Source organism: Pleurodeles waltl, chromosome 1_1 (assembly GCF_031143425.1).
Source record: "Pleurodeles waltl isolate 20211129_DDA chromosome 1_1, aPleWal1.hap1.20221129, whole genome shotgun sequence".
Lineage (NCBI taxonomy): Eukaryota > Metazoa > Chordata > Amphibia > Caudata > Salamandridae > Pleurodeles > Pleurodeles waltl.
The window spans coordinates 129,914,813-129,941,635 of NC_090436.1; the positions used below are offsets into that span (position 1 = coordinate 129,914,813).

At 43.8% G+C, this 26,823-nt stretch overlaps 1 protein-coding gene across 1 annotated transcript in view; it reads left to right on the plus strand.

Moving 5' to 3' along the window:
• Window positions 1–26,823, plus strand: part of HAUS1 (HAUS augmin like complex subunit 1) — a 193,191-nt gene that overhangs the window by 151,142 nt on the left and 15,226 nt on the right. The window contains exon 8 of the mRNA XM_069218857.1: window positions 280–327. Within this exon, the coding sequence (XP_069074958.1) occupies window positions 280–327 (48 nt within the window). The remainder of the gene's footprint in view (window positions 1–279; window positions 328–26,823) is intronic.

Below are 26,823 nucleotides of genomic sequence, written 5' to 3' on the forward strand. Positions count from 1 at the left end.
CTTGCTTTTAATTCAATTTTTAAACAAATGTATTTATATTTGAATAGGGTTTTGTTAACAAACTATTTAAGCAGACTCCTTCATTAACAAAGTAACTGATTTGAGTTACATAAACTTGTTATGAACCCTGGTGGTAGCGAAGGGTATGGTAAGCAGTAGAGAATAGACTGATTGACTTTATTTTGACTTTCACTATTTCAATGCTTACATGTAATTGATAGTTAATCATCATTTTGTGGCAAGCTTGCATTGTGATATGTTTGTTTCTGTTTTTTTAAGAATCTTTTCATTGCTCAGGCAAAGGTTGACGAAGCAAAGAGGGAGCTGGTAAGTGATCCAGTGAATTTGAGGGAAAAAATACTCTTGTGATGAAATGTTATATTTCGTCCCTCTGCATTTTGCTAAAGGCGCTGTACCTGATTATCTTTTCAACAGGCACTAAGTGACATGGCCTCAATTCGAATGTAACTGCTTTAATCCTTTCTAGGACTGGCTTGACAGCCAGCTGTCTCTCAAAGCCTTTCTCACTACTGTTCTAAAAAATTATACATTGTGTGGGCTTCACATAACTATCAGCTCTTGCTGTTGGGTGTTTGGTGTATCATTGCTTCTCCTAAGGTTTATTTCCATTGCAGTGCATGAGGTGCATTGATTCAGAAGCTGGTGGGGGACTAGTTGGTAAAGGTTTGAAGCCATCTTGTTAAGAAGGCCTCCTGCACTAAAAGCAACACTTTTCAACATTAGAGTAAATGGAATTTGGGTGCATAAAGCCACTGTTTTCTGCCTCTCCTGTGTGCATGCTTGTGTTCGATTCCAAAGATTTAGACCAGTAATTGTGGCAATTGCTATTTTTAAGATGTGACTTGAAAGATTAAGCAGTTTCAATTTCTTGCAGATAATATAAGATTTTTAAATTAGCGTGCAAAGCTAAAATTAATTTGTCAACACTTGGTTACAGAGTGTTGGATCCATTCTGTTATAGCTTGCACATTGTGGTATTACTTCTAATCCTACTTTTTAATTATTCTTTATCATAGTTTGTCTGTTTTTGCAGTGTTTGTCAAAACAGTGTCTTGTATGTTTCCTTTTTTTTTTTTTTTTTTTATTCCTGCGCTGTTCTCTGCCAGCCTCGTGCTTCCGCTGTGTTCACCTTGTTCTTTTGCCTAACAAAGGTACCCATTGTTTTTGGCCACCTGCCACTGGCCAGAGGCTACAGTAAAGGTCCTTCTTAAGTTCCGTGCTCTGGACCTTTTCATCTCTACAGGCTGTTGACGATCCTTGCAGATCCCAGCCTTTCAGCCTCTGGTGATCCTGCCTGCTGCAGCTGTTATATATTTTTTAAAGATTTTTCTCCGCCCTTCTGCACCGTCTAATGGCCTTCCGGCCCTGTTGACCTTTTCAACTGCCAATTACTGAGATGAACAACCAGCCGCGCTTAGAGGTGGGCCAGCAAGCCGATTTACAATGAGAACTGAATCCGAGCCGAGCCATGGGTGTGGCCCTGGAAATGGCTAGTCTGTAAATCACACAACAGACGTAACGTAAATTATTATACAGCGCTTCATTTCAGAAACTGTATTTCCTTAACGTGAAGCTTTGACGTTAATGAATCACTTTATAACGGCGCACCGAGAAGTACTTATTAAAAGTGATAGTTTTTAAACATGAACCAAGGCTGCAAGACAGTTGTCATGTTAAAACTGTACATTACACTGATTATTATAGAGCAATATTATAATTGATCAAATCGAGCACAATAGGGTTTTTTCTATGACTGGTATTTTGAACTCGCATATTTGAAAGTGCCTTCATACGCGTTAATGAAGAAAAAAGTTTTGATGAAATTAAATATTTGCCCAAGCTCAGACAATTTAAGCTGGGAAGCCATGACTCATCCAGGGTTTCTGGTTTCACTTTGAACAAACCAACCAGCAAATGAGTATCTATTTGTCTTTCCATGTGTTAAGGTTTTGTTTTCCCTCTCTGCGCATTTTCCTGCAATTTTTATGTAGCGTGAAGTCGCGTGCTTTACATGACCGTTAGTGACATTACACAAGGGCACATTCATTGTTTATAGGCAGAAGGTTAAGTGATTTGCCGAGAAACACAGGATGTTGAGCCGATGCTGAGACACAAACCTACTCGGCAGTTCAGGCAGTAAGGCCTGGACCTTTCATCTCTTCATCCCTTGGTAGAGGGAGGTAGACAGACAGACCGAGGCCACATCAAAGCTCGGCTCGAGGTTTCACCAGGACCGTGAGCTGAGCCTGTCAGGTTACAGGCCGCCGGCCGGAGTTTGGCTCGAGCTTTGGTGGCTCGTGCGCCTGTAGCCCTGCCGCAGCCAGCACTGAGGAACAGCATCTCCTTTATTACAGAACTCACGCGCAGAACACCCCTAGTGGCCACTGTAGGTAACTACGCCTTTCCCTTGATTCTTGGGAAACTTACCTACACATTTAGGATTTTTGCGGTCCCCGCTGGACATTTTAAGCTCCTGTGTACATAAGGAATTGCAGCAAACCACATCTTCCCCCTTGAGGTTTTTCAGGCTAATTATAATGGCTGTTCTTGAGGTTTATCATTTACTTTGCACGTAACTGATGTCCAAGATTTTTGTGTTTTTTTTGTTGTGTTTTTTTTTTTTTGCATCTAAACCTATTTCTTACTAAAAACACGCAGTGCAGTCCACCTGCTCTCTTCCTCGACTCCCCTGGCAAATCCATCATAAAATGGTAGTATTGGTTCTCATTTTATAATATTTAATGTCAAATTACAGTAAAAAATGAGAACGAAAGCTTTCATTTTAAACTTGTATAGAAGAGAGGTACACAATTTACTCAAACTTTACCAGTCATCTCTACTCAGCATGGAATGGCTGCTGTGGATTACTATGAATCTTCGGAAGCAAGTGATGGTTTGAAATTACATTCCATCAGTGAAGCACCTATTGACATGAAAACACACACTTTACACCAGAGTTCAGCTTCCCAGTAACCCAAGGTGGCAGCCTTAAGGATTTCGGCTTCTTAATGTGAGTTTGACTGTACATTAGAATTATACATCGGGGACCAAATTGTTGTACACTGTTTCAGCAAAGATTCAAGGCCAGCTGTTTCATCACGGGAATCCTTCTCTCAAAGAAGCTGTGGGCATCTTTAGTGTGTGGATGTATGCTTCTATTCAGTTAAAGAATTATCGAAGTCTCAGCCATCCAGCTCTGACGTGTGTGATTAAAAGCGAAACATCTTCAGATGAATTGCTCAGTGGTAAAAGCAAGGAAACAATATTTAAACAAACACTTTCCGTGGATGTTTTTTTTTGTGGAGCACACCAGCTGTTCACCTTGTCCAGCCATTGTTAAAGAGCGTGGTAAGTAAAACAAAATTGGACATTTTGCTACTGTATGTAATACTTTTGCCAGGAGAGTCAACGGACTCCAAGACAAGGAAGAAAAGATAGTGGATGACTAGATCAGCGATTCTAGGGATTTCTAGTGTGCCCTTTAAGGGGTCTGCATTGCTGTGGCTTTGCCAGGCACTCAGTATGCTGGCGCTGAACCTTATGCTCCACTTGTATGCCCTGTGCTTGTGGACGTTGTTGAGATTCATGAGCTAGATGGATTTTGGTTTGCTGAATGCAGTTATTGAGGTGTCGTTCTTTAGGGAGATATCGGGTGGCAGAGTTTTATTTGACCTGAACATTAAGATGTTTTCTTACTATGGGAGTTCTAGTGATATAGCAATTACTAGAATTTCCTCCATTCAGTTCAAGAATAATTCCAGTTTAGGTATATTGTGTGCTTTGAATTTTTTTTTTTTATTGGTTTTAGTAACATACCAAGGTACCAATACTTGGACATTTTCCTATCACGTAACAGTATAGAATATTATCCCAAAACCAACTATCTCACCTCCCTCCCCAATCGCTTTACTGCTGAAACCTGAGCAACGAGACATCCATCCTCCAATATAATTTTCAACATGACCAGGGCACCTAAATGCATTATGACAATGATATAATTTCTCCCACTTCACCAGTTGTTATATGCTGTTCATCTTGGGCAGCTCCATCCCCTTGCTCCGCTGCCCCTCTTTCTGTCCGCATCCTCCCGCTTCATGGGGGTGTTGCATCACAGGGTTCTAATAAGTCATTAAAGGTAAATTGTATGTTGACAAGAGTTTGGCATCTATTACGTTGGCACCACCAGGTTAAACTGGGCTTGACACTATACCTAGGAACTGATACCTCCATTTCTTTTTTGTTGAAGGTGAACCTTTAGATATTGAGACCATTTTTAACAAGTATAAAGATATCTTTAGTGGTAGATTGTGCAAAGTTGAAGGTTTCCAATATGAAATTAAAGTTAAAGCTGATGTGATTACTGTTAAACACACAAGTAGCTTTCCAGTATTTAGAGAGATCCGCTTGCCCAAGGCATAAATGGACCTGTAGAGTCTTTACACTTGATTGTGCCTATTGTTTTGGTTTGACAAAAATGAAGGCACTTTAAGCTCTGCGTGCACTTGTGTTCTCTCAACAACCAAATTCTGCTGGATTGCCATCCATTGCTAAAACTCCAGGAACTTGTCGAAATTAGGCAATGCTAAGTTCTTCTCTTCCTTGGATTTACCAGCAACATACTGCCATATCAGTTTGACGGATAGCTGCAAGTACTTAATCACTTTTGTAACCCCAGATGGAGCATTTTGTTACCTACTGAATAATGACATGTTATTCAAAAATACGAATGGAGCTAAGGGATTCCAACATGACAAACTTGTGGTTGCCAGCTCCCTTCGGGAACATAACACCATTTGAATAAAGTCCTTGGAGTGTTGCAAAATAGAGGTATGACATTACAGTTCGATAAATTCAACCTTTAGCGGAAAGAGGTAGAGTACTTGGGTCACTATATATCTACTGATATATTAAACCCAAGTATTATATCATCAAGGCTTTCAAGGATGTGCAGTTACGTAAGTATAGGGATGAGTTATCTTTTCTTGGATTGTGGGAGTATTACTTCAGATTTGTGGATAGACTTCTCTTCCAGTGTCCATGGTGGCCCCAGTGAACAAACATGCGGAATTGTTGTGGACACAGCACGTAGCATTAATTAGACTTTGTTGAAATTAAGAATAAGATCATTAATGCCACAGCTTTGTGAACGCAAAGAATGCATTGCCGTGGTTGATGCCAGTGGTGTAGGTTTGTGCGCTTAACTAAATCAGCATGAAGATTCAGATACCCATGAAGCTTGTAGTACCATTGCTATTGCTCCTGGAGCATTAACTGATACCGGAAAAATTAATACTCCAATTGAACATAAGGCCCTTAGTTCCATGTGAGCGGTTGATAACTTTAAAACTTTCTTGTGGGGACCTACAACTGATGACAAGTCCCCCATTTTTGCTCTCTCCAAAAACGGTACAGGTTGTGCATCCTTATAGCTCTTTAGAATTGTTGTCAAATTGTTGACCAATTGCACAGCTGTTTGTCCAGATTCCCTTATGACCCTGACCCAGATGAAAGCGTGTTCTGGATGAGCGTCGTGTAGCTGCTGTCAGTGACACCCTGGTGTATGCTGAAAAGAGTTTGGGCAAAGATCCTTAGAGAAAAGGAATGGAAGAGGATGAAGTTCTGAAACAAGTGCATACATTCATAGTGACTACTTGGAGCAATGTAAGAGCTTTGTCTTTGGATTTACAAGTCTTCTGGAAGGTTAAGGAGGATTTATCGTCTGAAGATGGAGTCTGTATGCATGATAGAATCGTTGAACTGGCCCACGACTGTCACTTGATAGAGTGCTACACTCAAAAATCTGTGGAAACTACGTATTGTTGGCCTTACATGGATAATATGATTTAAGCTTTGGTGAAGAAATGCAAGAATGCTCGCCTTCTGATAAAACCCTGGTTTAAAACTCTCATTGGTCTCACTCCTTTCCCAGAAGCTCCTTTCTGTCATTTAGTTTTTGATTTTCTGGGACAATGCCAAGTGGTAAATGGAGACAAAAGATTTGTTATCACACTTGTTGATTATTGCTCAGTAAGTTGCATATACATTTATAAGGCCCACAACTAGTTGTTTTGAGTTTCATACTTAAATATTTTACAGAGGTGTCCCCATTTCCCATTGCCACTGATAATGCAGTGCCGTTCCTGCAAGAGGGAGTTTTTATGTGACATTCTTCATTAACGTACACTGTAGTGCTCCCCTCACAGTAACGGTTTAGTAGAAAAAATTAATAGAAGGCGGTTTGAAGGAATTCAATTTGCTATTGCCAGCAGATCTGAAGTGGTAAAGTTGTTTGCAGGAAACATATTCGATTACAGGTTTTCCACGTTTTCAGTTGTTACCCAATCAGACATTTTGTTGTGATGTATAACCTTCCTCGTTGTCTTGAATCGGAGATAGGCCTTTTTTTCATGCATGATATTGAACTCAAAAAAGTGTTGAGCAAATAGAAAACAATATCAAGAAAGAAGAATGTGGTGCAAGTAGTTAGATATCTGAGTTGCGACTTTTCTTTTTCTAAAACGGGGTATTTATTTGTTTGCAATAAGTGCTTAAAACGTTCAATTTTAAAACAGACTACAACCTCGTAAATTACATACATTTGTTATTTTCCATCTGGGTGCTCAGCAGACCAGTGTTTTTTTTTTTTTTTACTTTAACACTTATTGCACCTACCTGCTTGTTCTTAGTGTGGAAGTAGTCTGGTCAAGTGAAGAAGGGGCAGGAAACATTGTTGGGAATAGAACTGCCTCGGTTACTCAGACTGATGCAAAGTACGCTGTCGGTCCTTCTTGCCGCCATTTTTCCTCAGGCCAAGAGAGACAATGTTACACGCAAGCTTACTTAAGCATTCTTTTCGTTTTGGCCCTAATGATGTGTAAAACTAGAAGGGCCCTATATAAAAACACGACTGCTACATGACCGCGCAGATGGCACACCAAAGAAAAGCACGTCTGTCCCTTGTGATGCAATGTCCATGCTCACTGCCAGCCACGCTGGTCGTTTTCCTTCCAGAAACAAGGCCCAGACCCACTTTACTCGATTTCATAATGATATGGGCCATTCACACATACCCCTTACATCAATTCCGTGCATTTACATTAAGTTATGTAATGTGTGACATCCATGTTTACCTCGGGTAGCAGACAATAAGCGGCATGAAAACCATTCAGCAGTAAACAATGACACTCTTCTGTTAGAACTACAGAAAAGGAATGAACACTCCCTCACCCCCCCCCCCCCCCCCCACTCCCCAAACGTTGCATCAATAGTAACCTTACATTAAGGTTCTAGGTCCTTATCCATGCCCTCTGGGTGAAATCTCTATCATGTCTAGTAACACAAATGCTGGTTCTCGCCAGGGAGGGGTGGGGCACCCAGTAATATAGTGCCTGTTGAAGGAAAGGGGGCCAAACCCTTCCCTAGTCCTGCATTGGTCTCTTATGCCTCTTCCCTCCCGTCAAAGGCCTGAAAGTCCGCTACCCGAGCCTCCAATGCCCGGCCATTTCTATGGTGCCTATTCCTCTCCGAGCCTCCCGTATCAGCACTCTGTCTTCACATGCTGCCAACTTCTCCAATTCTTTATGCCATCTCAGAATCTGGGGTCCCCCAGAGGATTTCCAATTTCTCTTTTCGCCAGGAGAAATGCCAGCTTCTGAAATCTGCTGGTGGCTTTTGTTTTGGAGGTGTGCGGAAACCAGCTTGAGGCAATGCCCCAGTGTATATGGAACCTCTTTCCCCAAGACAGCCTCTGATATCTCCGTAACCTCCTCCCAATAGGGGCGATTCTGGGGGCAGGACCACAGCATATGGAGCAAGCCCGCCCCCACCTTACCATATCTGGAGCAGTCCATATCTACTACATGAAGTAACGCTAAATACATTCTGGGGTCAAATATGCTCTATGCTGGATGTAGAAATTGATCAATTTAAAGCGAGCATTTCTAGATTTTCGAGGGGTCCTGTCCAAATTGGAGGCCCAGGCAGCCTCCAAAATCGGTATCTTTAGGTCGCCCTCCCAACTACTACTCAGCTCCTCTAAATATAATCATCTTCAGTAATGCTATTCTGCCCATCACTGAAAGTGGTAGGGTTTTCCAAAACTCCATTCTTGATTTAAGGGAACTGATAGCCTCACCCACGATCCCCTCTAGTATGTCAGTCCGGTCATGGTAAATCTTAACTCCCAAATAAGGCAAACTTCTGGGAGCCCACTGCAAGGGAACTAACTCTTCTGGCGGAGTGTTATCTGTAGCAGCCGGGAACAAGTAAGATTTCCGCCAGTTCACCTTAGCCCCCAACAAGGACTTAAAGCTATCCAGCATGGTCTTAGCGCCGACTAAGTCATTACGTGTGTCCCCCAGAAAGATCAGGAGATTGCCTGCATACAGAGCTATCCTATGCCAGTGCCCGTCAATACTCAGTCCATGAAAATTCATCCCCGACCATGCTCTGGCAGCTAGGGGTTCCATGGCCAAAGCAAAAAAACAAGGGGGGGCCCTCGCCCACTTTATAGCTGTGCAATATTACTCTGCTCGTTCGATCCCTAGCAGTTGGGTCAGTGTTGAGCAGTAAGGCCCAAGCTGTGAACCCGTCACCCTGCTGCATTTGCGACATTACCTTGTGTAAGTATCCCCATTCCAGGCTGTCAAAGGCCTTCTCAATATCAACTGAGAAAATCGCTGTACCCCCTTGGTCGAGATTCCTATGTTTCAGTATTAGCAAAAAGGTGTCTGATATTGAGCGCTGTGTTCCGGTCAGGAATAAAACCAGCCTGGTCAGGGTGGTTAAGACTGGCCATATATGGGAGACGCCTGGTCGCCAAAATCCTGCTAAGAATCCCATACTCAACATTAAGCATTGAGAGTGGCTGGTATGCCTTATAGTCGCTGGGCGGTTTCTCCTGTTTCAGTAAGGGGATAATCATCGTGCCCTGAGGATCTGGCCTCCTTGTATAGTATTTCTAATTTGGGAACCAATTGGTTTGAATAAGTGCCATACAGTTGTACAGGGAATCCATTGTTCCCCGGTGTCCTACTCCAAACCATGGTCTTGATGTCCACCTTTATCTCCTGTTGGGTGACATTCCCACCTAGGAGTTCTGCCTGTTCCGCAGAAAGGTGAGGAAGTGCCAGGGGATTAGGGTAAGCTCTTATAGCTTCCTCAGTATGGCAAACTGTGCTCTCATAAAGCTTCAAATAGTAATGGCGAAAGTAGTCATTAATCCCTTTCTGGCTATAATCCAGGGCCCCGCTCCAATTAAATTTCCAGGATAGGTGACCTCATTTTGCGGGATAAAGATCACGCTCCATATGAGTGCTCTCTGTATATATCCCTTATAGTTGAAACAACAGAGCCTCTCAACTTTGACTGCCACCTCTACTTTTTTTATCAAGAAGGGTTTGCTGGAAGCCCTGGTTTTCCGGTTATTGCATTTCTATTTGTCGGAGTTTGTCTTCTGCCTCCAGTACCTCTCTCAACAAAGCTTCCCTTATACCTACTGATGCAGCCATGCACTGACCTCTCAGCACTATTTTAAAGACATCCCATTTCAGATGGGGGGGGGGGGGAGACGATATCCCATCGTTATCCGCAAAATATTGCTCTATCTTGATTCTAATTTCCTCCCTAAGTACCTGGTTCTCAAGCATTTCCAACCATAGTCGCTAGGTGGGTATTGAGGCCCTGGGGCACGCCCAGTCCAATTGGAGAAGGATAGAGTTGTGATCAGATATGGTAAGAGCCAGATATTCTATATTGGAGACCAAGCTGTGTATGTAAGGGAAGCATTAGAATGTGTTGATGTGTACATGCAAGTCATGTAGGCTAGAAAAGAAAGAATAGTCCCGGGTGTATGGGTGGTTAGTCTCCATATGTCCACTAAACCACAGCCTTGTTGCCACTCTAAGAAGGCCCAGGCAGGGACGTAGCTTCAGGGGGGGTTGTTTGGTGTGTTACACCCTCCCCCCCACACACAATAAATGTATTTTCTGATAAATAGTTGGGTACAGGTGCTTTCAGTCGGGTATTGTGAGATGTCAGTCTGATTTCAGCAGGAATCTTTACATTCACACAGACAAAAACACACACACACACACACTGTTTAAAACGTCCTCAAAATTATTGGTCATTTTACAAAATATTGTATTTTCTCTCTTAGTACTCCCACCCTTTCCACTCCCCCATAGGAACATCTAATGCACCCTCCTTGTCATATCATATTGCATTTAAACATTATATGCCAGCCCAATTGTCGGAAAATCTGAAGCCCCCCACCTCCCTCCCATCTTACTGACCAAGCTATGCCCCTGGGCCTGGGCTACTTTGTATCATTGAGAGTCTGGTAATGGGGGTGTTATCTACCTACGGCCAGTTCAGGTTAGCAATTAATGTCTCCCCCCCCCCCCCCCCCCCCCCCCCCCCAGTGCAGCGTTTGTGAGGTACTGTGCCAGGGGTGCATATACATTAACCAATGTTATATCCCTACCCTCAAGTCTACCCCGCACCACTATGTAGTGGCCCTCAGGGTCGACCAGGGGCCTAGTGTGCTGAAATGGGACTCTGGCTCTTACCCTTATTACGTCGCCCCTCTCAAAGGCCGAATAGTTAGTATAGTTAATAAGCCTGGCCCCTCCATTTCCATTGGAGTGCCAGCCCTTCTTTGGCTGTGAGATGAGTCACTTGTAGGAATGCTATGTGGATGCCGGTGTGTGCAAAAAAGATCATACCTTATAACTCCTGGACATTGTATTAATTCCCCGAATATTCCAGGGGAGGAACTTATAAACTGTTGGAGTAGCCATTAGGTGTGCTAGCCTTTGGGCATTGCCTCTTACAGCCCTCCCCAGCACCTCCCCGCAGGTCCCAGAGGCCTAGATATGTTATACATAGAATGTTGCAACTCGTATATCACCAACATATCAAATTATAAACTCGCAACCAACTCCCATCCCCCAGAACAGATTGAGCAAAGCCCCTCATCCAAACAAGTATCATTAAGAACAGAATTTGTGGGCTTGCCCATAAAACATGCATTAGTAAGGAGGGGTAGGACTAGATTGTGCGCTCTCGCCCTCGGAACCCCGTCCAATATCTCCAGAGCTACTGGACATTTTATTCCGGGGGCAGATGTGTACTTCAAGGCCCGGCCCATGTCAGGCCGAATCACAGGTATCTGGCAGTCAGGATAATTCCGCAAAATATTTATGAATAAATTCGGAGTGTTAGATAATATCTTCTGCCGTTCCAAGTGTGATGTGTGGCATCATAACACTGGAATTGTTTGGTATGCTGGAGGCAGTGTCAGATTCAGAATCCTCAGCAGTTCCCCCAGACGCTTGCATCAGCGACCTAGAGCCCAAGCCACTCAACGAGGCCGCTGCCACCATCGCCTTCCTCCTTTCCTGTCTGACCTCATCCCCCGTTGGTGCCGCCGAGTTGCGTGGGCCGCTCCTTCTCCTCCTTCGAGACCCACGAGGACTCTGGTTTCAGATGATGGTCAATCCTGTCTCAGTCCTCTTGCACGGATTTAAAACATATGGTTCCCTCAGGGGTCACAACTCTTGAGTTGGGCCGGAAACCTCATTTCATACTTGACCTCCAAGAAGGTGGTACGATGCCTATGGTCCTCCCCAGAGAAGTCAGGGGAATCTTTCACTCTGCTGTTGTCCACCATTAGGTCCCCTTTGCAGCGGGTCTGGGCTATAATATAATCCCGGTCTTTGTAGAATAGGAGTTTCGCCACAACTGTCTGTGGTGGTGCCCCCGGGGCTAGTGGTCGCTCCGGCACTCTGTCAGCCCTTTCTAGGAAAGGAGAGAGAGCCTCTTGAAGCAATTCTGTTCAGATTAAGTTCTCAAGGTAAACTATCATACTGTCTCCTTCCACACGATCCGGTAGTCCCACAGCCCAGATGTTGCTGCGGTGCAGCCTGTTTTGAACATCTTCAGCCCGGAGTTCTAAGGCATGGTTTTTGGTCTCTATCGTTGTCAAGCTGTCAGTCACCTCAGAGACAGCAGGAGACACCCCAGCAAGGTCCCTTTCGGTTGTGGTGACTCTCTCCACTAGACGTCAGAGGTCATCTCTTAGTAGGATCAAGTCTGTCCCCAGGGTATCTCCCTGCTTCCCTAGAGACATTGCCTGTAAGATGTCTTGGAGCATTGGGTCCTGCAGGGGTCCAATCCCAGGACTACCTTGCTTGGTAGTATGTTGTCTTGTTGCTTTACTGTTTTCCCCAATATAAACGTTTATGCCAGGACGTGAGGCAGATCAAGTCACGGTTCCTCGCCTCTATGGGCAACTCCCCCATTGTAGGGGGGGAGATGGGGGGGGGGGGGGAGAGAGGGGAGGTGTAGTCCTAGCCTTCTCGCCTCATGGCAGTAAGGGATGGGGATAGGTCAGTAGTGGGCAGTAATCCTTTCAAAGACCAAGGGGGGCACTTGTTGGGTCTGCTCTAGGTGAGAGCCCACTGGCTTTGGCTGCTGCCCCTGCACTTGGCTAATCACTTCACCCCCCCCCCCCCCCCCAGTACCTTACTGTTGTCATAGTCTTGTTCCAGGGGGCGCCCATGCGCTGCCACCAGTATGTCCCTGCCCCCACCTTCCACGTGGAGTCTCCTGAAGTAACACTGCGATTGTAATGGCTAATGTGCCACTGGTATTTTCAGGCACTGCACTGGCGCATCCAGGCCTTCCCCAGCGCAGGGTTCCCTGTTGTGTGGGCTGCAGAGGAGGAGTATGCAAGTCCATGTCTCTGTGGGTTCTCAGGGTCGGTGGGAGTGGTTGGTTATGCCCAGGGAGGGAACAGGACTCTATGGATTCCTTGCGCGCTCCAACGCCCCTGCCCACTAGTCTCAGCACGCAGTTGGGGGCACTCAGATGGATTCGCCCTCTGGTGATCCGGCCTCCTATCTTGCAGCGCGCTTTCCAGTGTTATGCCGCAGCAAGATTGGCGGCGTCTACTGAGTCCAGGCCTTTACCCTATTTGCCGCTCCTAATGCCAGACGCCGTAGTTCTGCACCTCACTTCCTTGTAGCATCATGAGTCCGTCAGGGTTCCACCATATTCCGTGATCTTATTTGTTCCCAGTTAAGCTACCACCCGAAGATTCTCAGAGGCAGGACACCCTTGGGTGTACGAAAGAAATGCCAGTGGACCAAACTACCATTCCCAACTAATCAGTGGACCTAGCACATAATCAGATTACAACAGTTGAGGGATATAAGAGGTATACTCAATGTGTGAAGACAGTATTGCATAGACTGGTACCTCTTAAGAAGTCCCAAACAGGAAAGACCTTCGGACCCCTGGTACCCTACTTAGAGAATCCAAAGTAAGATGCAAGAAATTAGAAAGACTGACATCTGGACTACTCAATCTCTGCTAGATAACAGTTAAGAACAAGCCCTTGAATAAATATAAAACTAATTGTTTCAGCTAAAACTGAATTCTCCACCAATGCGATTTCTACAGCTGAAACATCTTTAAAAGAAATCTTTCTGATAGTTTGCTCTCTAGCCTCACGGAGAACATTTTCACCATCTGTAAGTCAGTGGTATTGTCTAAAAAAAGTTTGTCGTTGGACGTGCAGTTTTTTCAATTCAGACATTTTTATTGTAGTCCAAGTAAAATGTATAAAAGGTACAACATACATGTATTTGGCGCAGATATATTAGATGACATAGTAGTTAATAAAGAATACTGCTTAACAAATATCTTGTTACGATGACTAGGTGACAATAAGGAGGATATTTTAATCATACTTTGAAGACAATTATGTTGAGTGATATTGGTATACCAGTAGAGTGTTTATTATGTCACGATAATAATGTTGCACCAAAGAAAGGATGACCAGAGGTTCACAAAAGGAGACGAGAGAGTGAGATAAAAAGAAACCTTGGCGAAGGAGCAGGTAATAATCTTGGTCAGTCACATGGAGACATAAATAGGTAGGAGCAACATGCTGGTGAAATGAAATGTGAGAAAGTATGAAGCAGTGTCTTTGTGATACTTGATGGGGATTTATTCTGTTGTTGACAGCGATGCATAGAAATCTCTGGGAGAACAGTAATGGTGTCAACTGAGTTTGAAGTTTTAAAGATGTTCTGCAACACTTTGTATTTGATGCCACAACAGAAGAATGCATTTTCAGTTAAATAAAAACATGTGTATTTAATCACCTGGGTCTGATTTACAGTTCCAGCAAAGACTGGTGTCAGCTAGGCCTAACTTATGTAGCTTCACAGGAGTCCTGTGTTCATTGTGCAAAATCCACAGTCTCATTTGCGCTTAGGCAGGGATATTGTTTCCTTTAGCGGGGGAGTTCCAAATTTGCAGCCAGGCCAAACATGGGTCTTTCCCTGAATCGAACCTCCTGTGTATGTTTCATGTATTGATCTGTTTTTCAGTGAGGAGTGGCCTGTGTATCAAAATTGTATATTTTCGAAGCCACATGTCCTAATTTATGTTTACTCCAGTATTGGATCCTTCATAGAGTCACATGCTTAATTCATTCCCCGTCATTGAGATGGGAGTGCCACTTTACCTTTTAAAAGAAATGCAATAATAGGTATAGACTAGAAAGGCCTTAGGCCCTTTGGTTTAGTAACATATCGTAGTCCTTTTTGAAAAAAGAGACAAACTTAGGTTTCAGCCAATCAGGCTACACCACTCACTGGAACACTCCTGGGAGAAGCCCAGTCCCTCAGATTTTCTACTGCACGTTGTGTAAGGAAGACTTCACTGAGCTCTGCTCAGTTCTACCTGTTCCAGACTTGTTCCAGAAGAATTTCATATATATATATATATATATATATATATATATATATATATATATATATATATATATATATATATATATATATATATATATATATATATATATTTTTCCTTGGAAATGTACAGATATATTTTATACTCCAGTATATCTGTTATTTACTTGCTATAAATCTGACTTTTGACATATCAGAAATACTAAAGAAAGAGTTATTCCGGCCCTGTGGTATTTATAGCAAAAAGAGGGTTTATTCAGTAAGGAGCCTGCTTCTGATGATGACAGTGAGGATTCTTCATCTTCCTCAAAAAGGTCGCAAACAGAGAGAGAGGTGTTTCCAATTTTCATTCCGCTCAGGGACCACCCAAAAAATAATAAAAATAGACCCCTCATATATGTCTCACAGAGAACACAGTGCATCCAAGTCTCCACATGGAGGAAACCTTTCCTCAAGGCAAAAGGAGAGAAAAATAGACATTCGTCCTCAAAAAGGCCTAAAAAATTAATGTCTGGGGCCTTCAACACCTCCATCTCGGGTTCATCACACCTTCAAAAAAGCCTTCATCTGCTCAGTCAACAGACCAATTGTTGATGAGTTTGTCATTGTCAGTGAGAAAATCGGCACCGTCGATGATGAAGACATTCACTGCAGTGTCAACAACATCCTAACCTATTGACATCAACATCCTTTTCGACAACGGCCTTCTAATTGACGAGCCACACACTTATACCGTTGACACCAAAAATAATTACAGCCTCGTTGACGACATCAACATTGGCACTTCTGTTGACCTGGACTCTCCCGTCAATGACAAAACCCGACTCAGCGTCATCGTTGCTCAAAGCACCATCCATGACGACATCCTCGTCGACGAGTGAGAAAAATCTTTAGAAAAAATTATAAACTCAGTAAAAAGCAAAACACTTCACTCCTGTTCATACCTCACCAAGTAAGGTGTTGTTATTGCTATGTTAGGTGAGGTTGACTCTGAGGACGAAGGTCCCTTTGGCGTTGCGCACAGTCCTTCTAAGCTGTATGTCAAATGTCAAAAGGATGAGTATGTTGAGAGTGAATGTTACGGCCAGGGGTTATACTTTCCCCCAGAACAATTCCATCAACAATATCAGGAAGCAATAGTGTGTCTTCCTTCATCACTAGTTTGACCTGCAGTTTATGTTAACTGGATTACACAAGGCGGTTTCCCCCCACGTCACTTTCCACTTGACACTTCTCCACCGGCACTTCATCACCTCTCCTCCTGTACAGCCATCAACTCTACAGGCTCCACTGTCATTACTTGTACCTCCATCAGCACAGTTCAGCGCTCTCCATAAATAGCTCCTCTACAAGATCTCACATCTTCTGAGGATGACAGAAGAAAGTGAGCTCTGTGAAGCTCATACTGGATGGGATGACTATCTGTTACCAACGCCGTCATCTCCAACAATCCCCCATGTGGATTCTCCTCCCGAAGACATATGAGGGTCTCATAACCTTCTAGAAAGAGCAGCAAGGAGGTTCGAACTGCCTATGCCTACAAAACAAACTGGCTGTTTCCTTTATGATTTTAAGGAGCCCTTTCGAAAAAGCATTAGGGCTAAGCCCATTGTTGATTAAATCTGAAATGAGGGCTCGAAAGTGATGAGAAATCCAGCCACAGTTACTGCGGTTTTACCATGCCTGAATAAAAAGTACAAGGCCTCAGAATATGCTCTGGGATGTCTCACAGGACACTCCAAAACAGATTTGGTAATCACATATGCGGCCTAGCGCAGGTCTAACAACTCTTCAGCACCAATCTCAGCACTGTCAGACAAAGGGGATATGCGCCTTGATAACATCAGAAATCGTTTTTCCTCCTTCTCAGCGCTTAAAGTAAGGACGGCAAATTCTCTGGCTGTGCTTGGATTATACAATTGACAACTGTGGTCCGATATCGCTCCGTACTTATGTGAACTTCCTGAAGTTATAAAGGTTGAAGCCAGCCAAAAAGTCTTACAGGAGGGTGCGCGCACATCATCTGAAATTGATTGTGCCATGGACCTTGCCACTACCAGTTTCTGACAACTAGCAGGAGCGGTAGTGTTAAGAAGACAGGGATTTCTCAAGCCAACCTCCTTCAGGTCGGACGTTCAGAATAAAATCTTAGACCTACCCTCTGATGGTGAAGCTCTTATTATTATTTAGGGTCTTCATACCAGTGAGGCAGCCTTCTCTGCTTTGGCAACTCAATGCTGTACTTTCACAGCTTATGAAAGACCCTTTTCAACCCCATCCACAGGACAGATACTAAATAACTATCCTGGAAGGTGGCCCTCCTTTTGGCCTTATCCTCATCCAGAAGAGTCAGTGAGATAACAGGCTCTCACCATTCAGGAACCTTTCCTCCAATTTAGAGACAATAGGGTAATTCTTCACACAAACCCTAAGTTTATTCCTAAATTCCCATCAGACTTTGACCTCAGTGAACATGTAATTCTAAAAATCTTCTGCCCAGACTCTAAGACAGCAGCTGAAATGGCATTACACTCTTTAGGAGTGAAAAGATGCTTAAAGTTCTGCCTGGACAAAACAAAGAGTTTTCATAAATCCAATCTGTTATTTGTAGTGTACAGTGCTCCAAGGAAAGAATATCATCTTTTAAAACAGAATTAAAAGCAATGGGTGTCCGTCTAGCAATCCTGTCTCACCCAAAAGTAGGCAGACCATTACTCACATGGGTGCGTGCTGATTCTACAAAAACTATGTCCACATGAATGGCACTGCTTGCCGGTGTGTCCCTTCAAGAAATTTGCCGGGCAGTAACCTGGAAAAAAAGACACACCTTTATGCAGCACTACTGCTTGGAATCAGCCGTTCACAGTGATGCAGCAGTGGGCCAAGCGATGCCACAACATCTTCTTCCTGCCATCCTCTTACCTGTTATACACATTTTGCAATTGTAGTTATGCTTTTCTAAAATGGTATTCTAGCTATATTTTGTATATTTCTTTTCCTGCATGCATACATTTTTGATTCTGGGGAAAAAATTTTACTTCTCAACTGCTATGTAATCTGATTTAAGCATGTGAATCTATAAAAGATCCAATTCTGGAGTAAGAAAATAAGTTACCTGTCACTGTAGTTCTTCAGTATTGGAATCTTTCATAGATTGACATGTGTCCCACTGTCCTCCCCTGGGAAGTTCACCTATTATTCTCTTAGTGCTCTAAAATCTGAGCGACTGGGGCTTCTCACAGGAGTATTCTAGAGGGTGGTGGTGTTGTTTTTTTTTTTTTAAAGATTATGATATGTTAATAGTCATAAGGCCTGTCTAGTGTATACTCCTCATTACATTCCTTTTACATGGTACTGTGGAACTCTCTTCGCGACAACGTGGAATGATTCAAGCTTGTGAATCTTTGAAAGAGTCTAACACTGGAGAACAACAGTTACAGATGAGTAACTCATTTTCTTATTCAACTACAGGGAAGGAGTCTGATTTGGGTATTTTTGATTTTTGTTTTTTGTCTAGCGTCCGGCGAGTGTCTGTTATCTGCTCAATAATTTCATGCAAGTGTTCATATTAAAGAATTTAAGGTCAGATGTACCCAGGTTTTTTTTTTTTTTTTTTTGCGGTTTGCTTTTTTTTGAGACTGCAAAAAAGCTTTTTACAATGTGCCAAAGGCAAATCGCAATTTGCATTTGCTTCCAAATACCAAATCAGAATGGTATGTATTACTGTTTTGCAACCAAATTCCGGTCATAAAACAGTTATACTTTACTGCCAGTTTACATCTGGTGGTAACCAATTTGCAAAGGAGGAGGGGTTCTTTGGGGATTGCAGTGGATCCCACTTACACCTGCCTACGCTTAAAAAAATTAAACTGCAAAGTTTCTTTTTTTTGTTTTAAACACATACCCTTTTCCTTAAAGGAAAATTGGCTGCATTTAAAAAGAAAAGATTGCTTTATTAAAAAACAGTCAGAGACATGGTGGCCTGCTGACCTCAGCAGGCCACCATCCCTGTGATGGCTGCGATTCATAATGGGTCGCAAATAGACACCTACCTCATTAATATGCATGAGGTAGGTCTGTCTGCGACCCACTAGGAATCGCTAATGAATCTCAGAAAAGTTTCATACATTAGGAATACAGATTTCCTGATTGCGATTTGGAGAGAACCGCAGTTAGGAATTCAATATTCCTAATGCTTGTACCTCTGGCCCTTAATATTATATACTAAGATTATTAAGGCGCACAAAAGTAGAGGTAGTGATAGCTCTCTCAATATGGAGCCAGGTAGGAATTCCAAGGGTTGTCGAAGAGAACCACTGTGTGCCTTGTCTGGAAATGGCAGTTGATATTTTTGAAAGTCTAGAAGTCTAACTCCTCCATCTTTTTTTTTATCCAGTCTAAGTTTTTTAAACAATTTTTGTTAGAGGTGTTCTTGCTTTCTTGTTTTTCCAAATAAAAGTTAGCAATAGGTCTTCGATCGTTTTGAAGAAAGTATTTGAGGATTTTTATGGTAGGATACTAGGGAAATTGATAAGTGGTGTCAGCATCACCTTTAATGTTCTCTAACCTCTAAGCTATGGCTGCGTGGGAAAGTCAAGTGATTTATCCCTATTAAGGACATGATAGGAGATCACATCCTGGTCTTCATTTGGAGAAGCCTGTTTGTGCAGGATGAATTAGGAGGCTGAGATCTTTTTCTAATCTATTTGCTAGTACTTTGGCACACATTTTTGCAGTCATATTTATAAGTGAGATTGGACAATAGATTTTGATTTCTATGGTGTCTTTGCCTTCTTTGGTATTACTACTATTATCGCCATAGAGGCAGAGGCCTGAAGTATGAGAAAAGGTTATGTAATGGTGTTAGGAGAGAGGTGATACACGTCTTTATTTTCTTATGAAACTGACCTGGCTGGGTGCTTTCCCTAGTTTTGAACTTTGAATAGCCTTTAATGTTTCAGTCTGAGACATGGGTTTATTGATAGTTTCTTAGATTCTTTGTCTAATTTTAGGAGTGGAGGTTTGTCAAGAAAGTCTTTGCGAATCCAATATTAATGGGTTTATCAGGTTGATACACGTTTTAACAGAAAATTGAAAGGTCTCAAGAATTTCTTTAAAGGAAGTAAGCTTAAGACCAGCAAGGTTTCTGATAGCGGGAATGGTCGGTTTACTTTTCCAAATTTTAAATAGTTAACTGGATCATTTAAAGCTTTATTGCTTTCATTCAGTTTTTCAGCTTTCCTCACTGAAATCCATTAATGTGGTCTACTGCTTAAGCTCTTGTTAAATTTGTATTTGAGACTTTTCAGTTCAGGGAGAGTAACAGAGCCTTTGATTTGGTTAAATGTGAATTGCAGCTTTTTTGATCTTGATGCCTCATTCATTAGGTACTGTTGATCGATCTTATTTTTTGGCAGGTATCTATGTATAGTTGAAATTCACTGCAGCCCTGGAAACATCTGGTCTCTTGAAGGAGGATGATGTCCCCTTGAAGCCTATGACAATATTTTCTCCCTTTGACAGAATGGTTGAACCCTTTTGTGTTCAATGAAAGCACTTTTATTGTTTAGGTAGAGTTATCTAACTGCATGAGAGTCTCAATGTAACTGATAGAGTACAGGTCTCCATAATCTCCTTGGTGACAAAGCAGTATAGAAATGTGGAGCACAAATGGTGTACTGGTAAAGTGTATATGATGTAATGTGGTCAGAAACCTGCTCAGGCGCACCTGTGTGGAAAAAAGTACAAAAAAGTAGGAATACTTAAGTGAAGGAAAAGAAGAAGGGCAAATGAAAAAACTAAGTAAATTAGACCCAGCCCACCCAAGAGCCTTTAGGCTTATTAAACCCACCCTGTGCTAACAACCTGAAGAGCTTGAGCGCTGCGAGAGGTCCCCTGAAGCAAATGATTAATACCAAAACGTCCTACACATGCCAATTTGCTACAATTCTAGAATATGTAAAAGAAAGATCAAAATAACTATACAATTAGCATGAGTAGCCAAGCCACAAGAGAAAAACCATTATTGTGATAAGAGCACATATGAGAGCATTGTACTAGAGACACACGGTGTAAGCAATTATTACTGGCTCCATTTGAACAAGATGTCTAGAAATGTACCAAAGATTTCTCCAGTGAGGTTAGATTGTGCTGGGCCAAGGTGAAAAACAACATATAGTCACAAGCAGCAATAAAGCTTTTCATGCTGGATTTGAATGAGCGACATCTGACCACGTGAAACACAGGAGCTTTACTTAACTTCAAGCAAGAGATTAAGGAACTCAAAATTATGAAACCAGGGTAAAGTACATTAAAAGCGCATAGAAAGCTTTTTTTTAGTCACATTTTATTGGTTTTAATGTAAGCATGTACATCAAACATAATGCAACAGAACAATATTGCATCCATCTCGCACCATGCTTCACAGTCTTGTATATACAGATCCACCACAACTCGGCGTTCCAAGCACAGTTAGCTAAACAATCCATAATATCCCCACTGTCTCCTCCATATTTTTTTTATTATTTTGTTTTAGTTTTTTTACATTCTCTGGGCTGTATAAATGGGCTCCTCTTTTTCAGTACACCAGTCCATCGGTCATTTCCCCTCAGCCAAAGTTGGTGGATCAGAGGAAGCCCATTTGTATGCAGTGTCTCTTTTGACCACAACCTTGGCCATCCAGGGGGGGCGTGGCCAGCAGCCGATTAAGCTGCACGTGTGAGAGCAGCGCTCCGGGGCCGAGAATGGGACCCGGACAATATCCTGCCTTTAAAAAAGCCCATAAACTTAACTAAAAGCGGTTCCAATAGTAGGGGACCCCTGTGCAGAAGCCTGTGAGGTGATATCGCCCAAGAGAGGACGTACAGAAGGAAAAATGCGAACGAGCTACACCACGCGCAGGTCCCAAAATGGCAGCCGCACTGGGAAACCAACTTCGCCCCGATAAAACTGCGGAGCTCCCAAATTGGGCACCGCAGACCCAGACACCTGACTCCCCGCGCTGAACTGGGGAAGAAAAGTTGGCACGACCCAGAGAACAAAAGAAGCAGCAAAGAAGAACAGCGGAACAAATGTGAAATCCAGGTGAGAGCGCAGAGCCGGGCGGACCGGGGAGCAGATGCAAGGGAAAAACAAAGAGAAAATTAATGCTGAGACAGCGGGTTGCACAGCGAACGACTAGCTCAGGGACACCACCAACCCAAGAATACCTGCTCCCACCAGTGTCCTAACATAATCACACGCTCACCGCTACGGGGAGACACCACAGCAGAAGGCGCAATGGGACACGCACAAGGAGCCACATCAGAGAAACTAAAGCTAGCCGAACCCCACCTCATACGAACCCGCCCGCCAAACTCCACCAGTCAACCAGGGACCAGAAAGACGCAGCGATCGTCACCCCCCCGGGCCACCGGAGATTCACACACAGGGGCCCTTCATGAGCGAGAGCCGAGTTAACGCGCAGCCGGGAGAGCAGGAAGCAGCTGAAAGATCAGAAAAACGAAATAAAGAAGGGGGGAAAAAAACAACACGCACAAGGAGCCACCCCAGAGAAACTAAAGCGTTTCAAGTAAAGCTAGCCGAACCCCACCCCAAATATACAAACCTGCCCGCCAAACTCCACCAGTCAACCAGGGGCCAGAAAGACGCAGCGATCGTCGCCCCCGGGCCACCGGAGACTCACATACAGAAGGATACCCAACCCATCACCAGGTGCCCGGGTTGCGCTTGAGACCCGGCAGAGAACCCAGCTGCGAGGAACGGGATACAGAGCGCTCTCCCTGCCACAGATTGAAATCCCTACCCAATAATCCCCGACTTGAAACCGCACCACACCTGAATCACCCGGCGACGGCACCCATTCGCCTGGGCCCAGGACAGCCGTCACGGCCGGGTTTCTTCTCACACGCCACCCAACGATAAGAACAGCAAAATTGGCAAATCCAAAAAACAAGATGGACAAGACCAAGAAGAACCGATGACCAACAAGATGCCTGGACAACCTCCTCATCCGGACCCCAAGACCACACCAACTCAACAAGAAACAACCCTGGACACACTCCTGCAGGCCATAAGAGAATCTCGTGAAGTTCTTGAACAGAAAATAGATAATCTAACCGTGGACTTATCACTATTACGAGACGACCATTGCAAATGAACAGAAAGAGTAGGAACTGCGGAGAAAACACTAAACTTGGTGACGTCCACTCAAAAACAACGACCATAGAGACGGCCGAGCTCACAGCACGAATCAAAACACTGGAGGCCAGAGCAGAGGACGCGGAAAACCGCTCCCGCAGGAACAACTTGCGACTAATCAGAGTTCCGGAGGGGTCAGAATCTTCCACGGCAAATATGGAAACATTTTTAGAAAACTGGATCAAAGACACCATTCCTTCCGAAGGCCTCTCAGCATTTTTTGCGATCGAAAGAGCCCACCGGGTCCCCGGCAGACCCCCTCCGCCGGGATCCAGACCTCGCCCAATTATAGCCAAACTACTGTACTTTAAGGACAGGGACTTTATCCTATCGCAAACCCGCGCTAATGGGGAAATCACACTAAATAACCAGCGTATTATGATATTCCCCGACTTTACCAAGGAAACCCAATCCCAGAGGGCCTCATACAATGACTGTAAACGCACCCTGCACGAAAAAGGCATCAAATATGCAATGCTATTACCAGCTAAACTGAGAGTCGAACATGATGGCAAGACACACTTTTTCTCAACCCCACAGCTGGCAGGAGACTGGATGGAGACTCTTAACTTCACACCATCAAATACACAGAGTAGATCCTCCCGCACAGTTGGCAAAAGACAAGGTAGATCCACCAATAGGGTCTTGGATATAGCACCTCCTAGACACCAATCCTTACAGGAAATGCGCAAGGCAATAGACACAGCAGCAGCCCTGAGCAAAGGATCCTTACATCACTCGCAAGCCTCAGGAGACGCCTCAGACCACGACTCAAGCTGTGGGAGCTTCTCCATCTCTTTGCAAGACACCTGCACTAACCTCCCAAAAATCACCCCCAGAACAGCAGAAGAAATCATCTAATACCTCTTGAATCGAACACAGCAAACTTAAACTACCATTTGACCATCACTAACATATGGCCCTCACCGAGGAGAACTCGACACGCAACCAAAAGTAAATAATAAACGTTGAATAATCCACGAAGGGCTGCAGATATACCTCTACCGGGCCCTGGGACCGGCCTGGAGTGTAAGCTCTCGTCCCTGGCACACCTCCCACCACCAGTAGGTCTTAAGACAAGTTAAATGGTTTGGACGGGGAAAGTTTTATTATCCGGTCCTGGGGAGAGGGAGTTGGGGAAAACCTTTGTTAGTGTTGGGGAGGGAATAACTCATGCAAACACAACCACAATAGTTGGAGGAGCTCAAACCAAACATAGGTCACTAAACCTGACCTCACACACCGCAGAGCACACATCTAATCCTGTCAATGTAATACAGATCAATCTATTCAATGACGACGCAGTATAAAATAATAAACTGGAATGTAAGAGGCCTAAATAACATGTCCAAACGATATAAAGTCCACAACTACCTCAAGCATAGGGGAATCCATATAGCCCTACTACAAGAAACCCACCTCACAGAACAGGAAGTCAAAGCCCTTAGCAAAAGATGGAGGGGTCAAATAATAGCCACTAACTATTCCGCTTACGCTAGGGGGGCACTGATGTGGATCTGCCCTGGGGTCCCCATCCAAATACTTCATAAGATCATTGACAAAGAGGGAAGATATGTGGTGATAAATGGGAGACTAGGAGGAAGAGAAATAACTATAGGAAGTATATACGCGCCAAATCACGATCAAAGTAAATTCCTGGACAAACTGTCACTAGAAATAGGCCCTCTGCTGGCAGGCATAAATATAATAGGGGGGGGGACTTCAACTGCATAGCTAGTAACACTCTAGACAGATCGCACCCACCAATATCACAATCCCAATCACTGAAAACTGCAAAGCAGTTCGTAGAATGGCAACAGCACTGGTAACTAATAGATAGCTGGAGAACAACTAACCCACAGTCAAGGGACTATTCATACTACTCACCAGTACACGACCTACACGTTAGACTCAACACCATTCTGGTGTCTCCCGAAATACAGAGCAACATGATTGCAGCTGAATACCTTAGTCGAACGATATCAGATCACAACCCCCTGTTATCTACTCTATCCTGGGGCAGAGAAAAGCCCACAATCCCAACATGGCGCCTTAGAGTAGAAATGCTGGAATACGAAGCGTTCAAACACACACTACACACAGCCATAGGAGAATTTTTTTAACTTAATGGAGGAACCGCATCCACTAGATCCATCGAATGGGAGACTTTTAAATAGTGATCCGGGGCAAGTGCATTGCCGAAAACATAGGTGTCCGAAAATCAATAGAAGCAGAACTTTTACAATTGGAAGAATCTCTTAGAGACCTAGAAAGGAGGCGCCCCGCACAACCCGACTTACACCCCACGCTGGTAGCAACCAGGACAAAAACCTACGCAGCAAGCACCAAACTCGCTCGTTTTGATTACAAAGAATACCTAGCCAGACAACACGCAGAAGGGGACAAAGCTAGCGCCTTACTAGCCTGGCTCGCGCAACCCCCCAAAAAACAAACCATCATAGTTGAAATCGAAAACTCGCAAGGCACACAGGTATATACTCAAAAAGAGATAAATGCCATCTTCCATGATTACTATGCAAATCTATATGCACCTCCCTCTGAAACATTGACCACCACCCAGTTACGCGAATTGGAAGCCCTCCCCACCCCCAGCCTGGCTGCAGAAATAAAGTAATCTCTAGCACTACCTATAACAATTGCCAAAATAAAAGCAGATATCCAAAGCATGGCAAGGGGCAAAGTTCCAGGAGCAGATGGGCTTCCATTAGCATTTTACCATCAGTACCAAGACCTGCTAGCCCCCCACCTCTGCACATTATATGCAGAAGCACGGAGTAGCAATATTCTACCTCAATCGACTAATGTAGCCATTGTGATCCCATTGCTGAAACCGGATAGACCCGCCACAGACGTCCGCTCTTACCGCCCCTTATCCATGCTCAATATAGACTATAAAATACTTGCCGTATCTTAGCCGATAGACTACTTCCCCACATGACCTCACTGATACATCAAGACCAATCAGGCTTCATACCCAAACGCAGCACATCCCAAAATATTAGACGCCTAACATCACTACTTCACTCCTTGCCCCTAAATATACCAAAGGCAGCAATCATTTCGGTTGACGTAGAGAAAGCATTCAATAGTCTGAGGTGGGACTATCTAGAACAAGCCATGCTGAAAATGGGACTAGGTGAAGGGTTTGTAAGATGGACCAAACTGCTATATAACAACCAGGGGCCATGAGTATGCTAGACAATTACGGAGCTGCTTCCGGACTCCGGATTAACTGGGAGGAAGTCATCCATTTTCCCACTGCACGCTGACACCACAGCACCCACCAATACAAGAGGTCTTCCATGGTCTCCTAACACATTTAAATACCTAGGAGTAAGGATCTATCACTCAGTAAATGATCTGCTAGAAGGAAACATTCAAGGAGCACTTAGAGGTAGTGTTTCCCAGAAGTGCATGCTAGTTCTAATCCCTCTAACAGTCACGGGCAGAATTGCTCTCCTTAAAATGATAGTGCTGCCTAGATTGCTATACTATTTTCCAACTATCCCACTCGTAATCCCGAAATCAACATTCAAAGAAATAGAGACCATGTCAACAAATTTCATATGGGGTCAGAGCAGACATAGAATAGCAACACGAACTCTCCAAAGACCCACAGCCGAGGGAGGCTTAGCAGCCCCGGACATGGAAATCTATTACTGGGCAGGCCAACTACAATGGATTGCAAAACTACTATGCAACCCCCCAAACATTGCTGAACTGCACCTCCCCTTAAACTGCTCTATAGACAAAATAATGAGAATTCTATTGAATCCCTGGAAATCCAAAGATAGACTTCCAATAGAATGGGAGTCGTCCA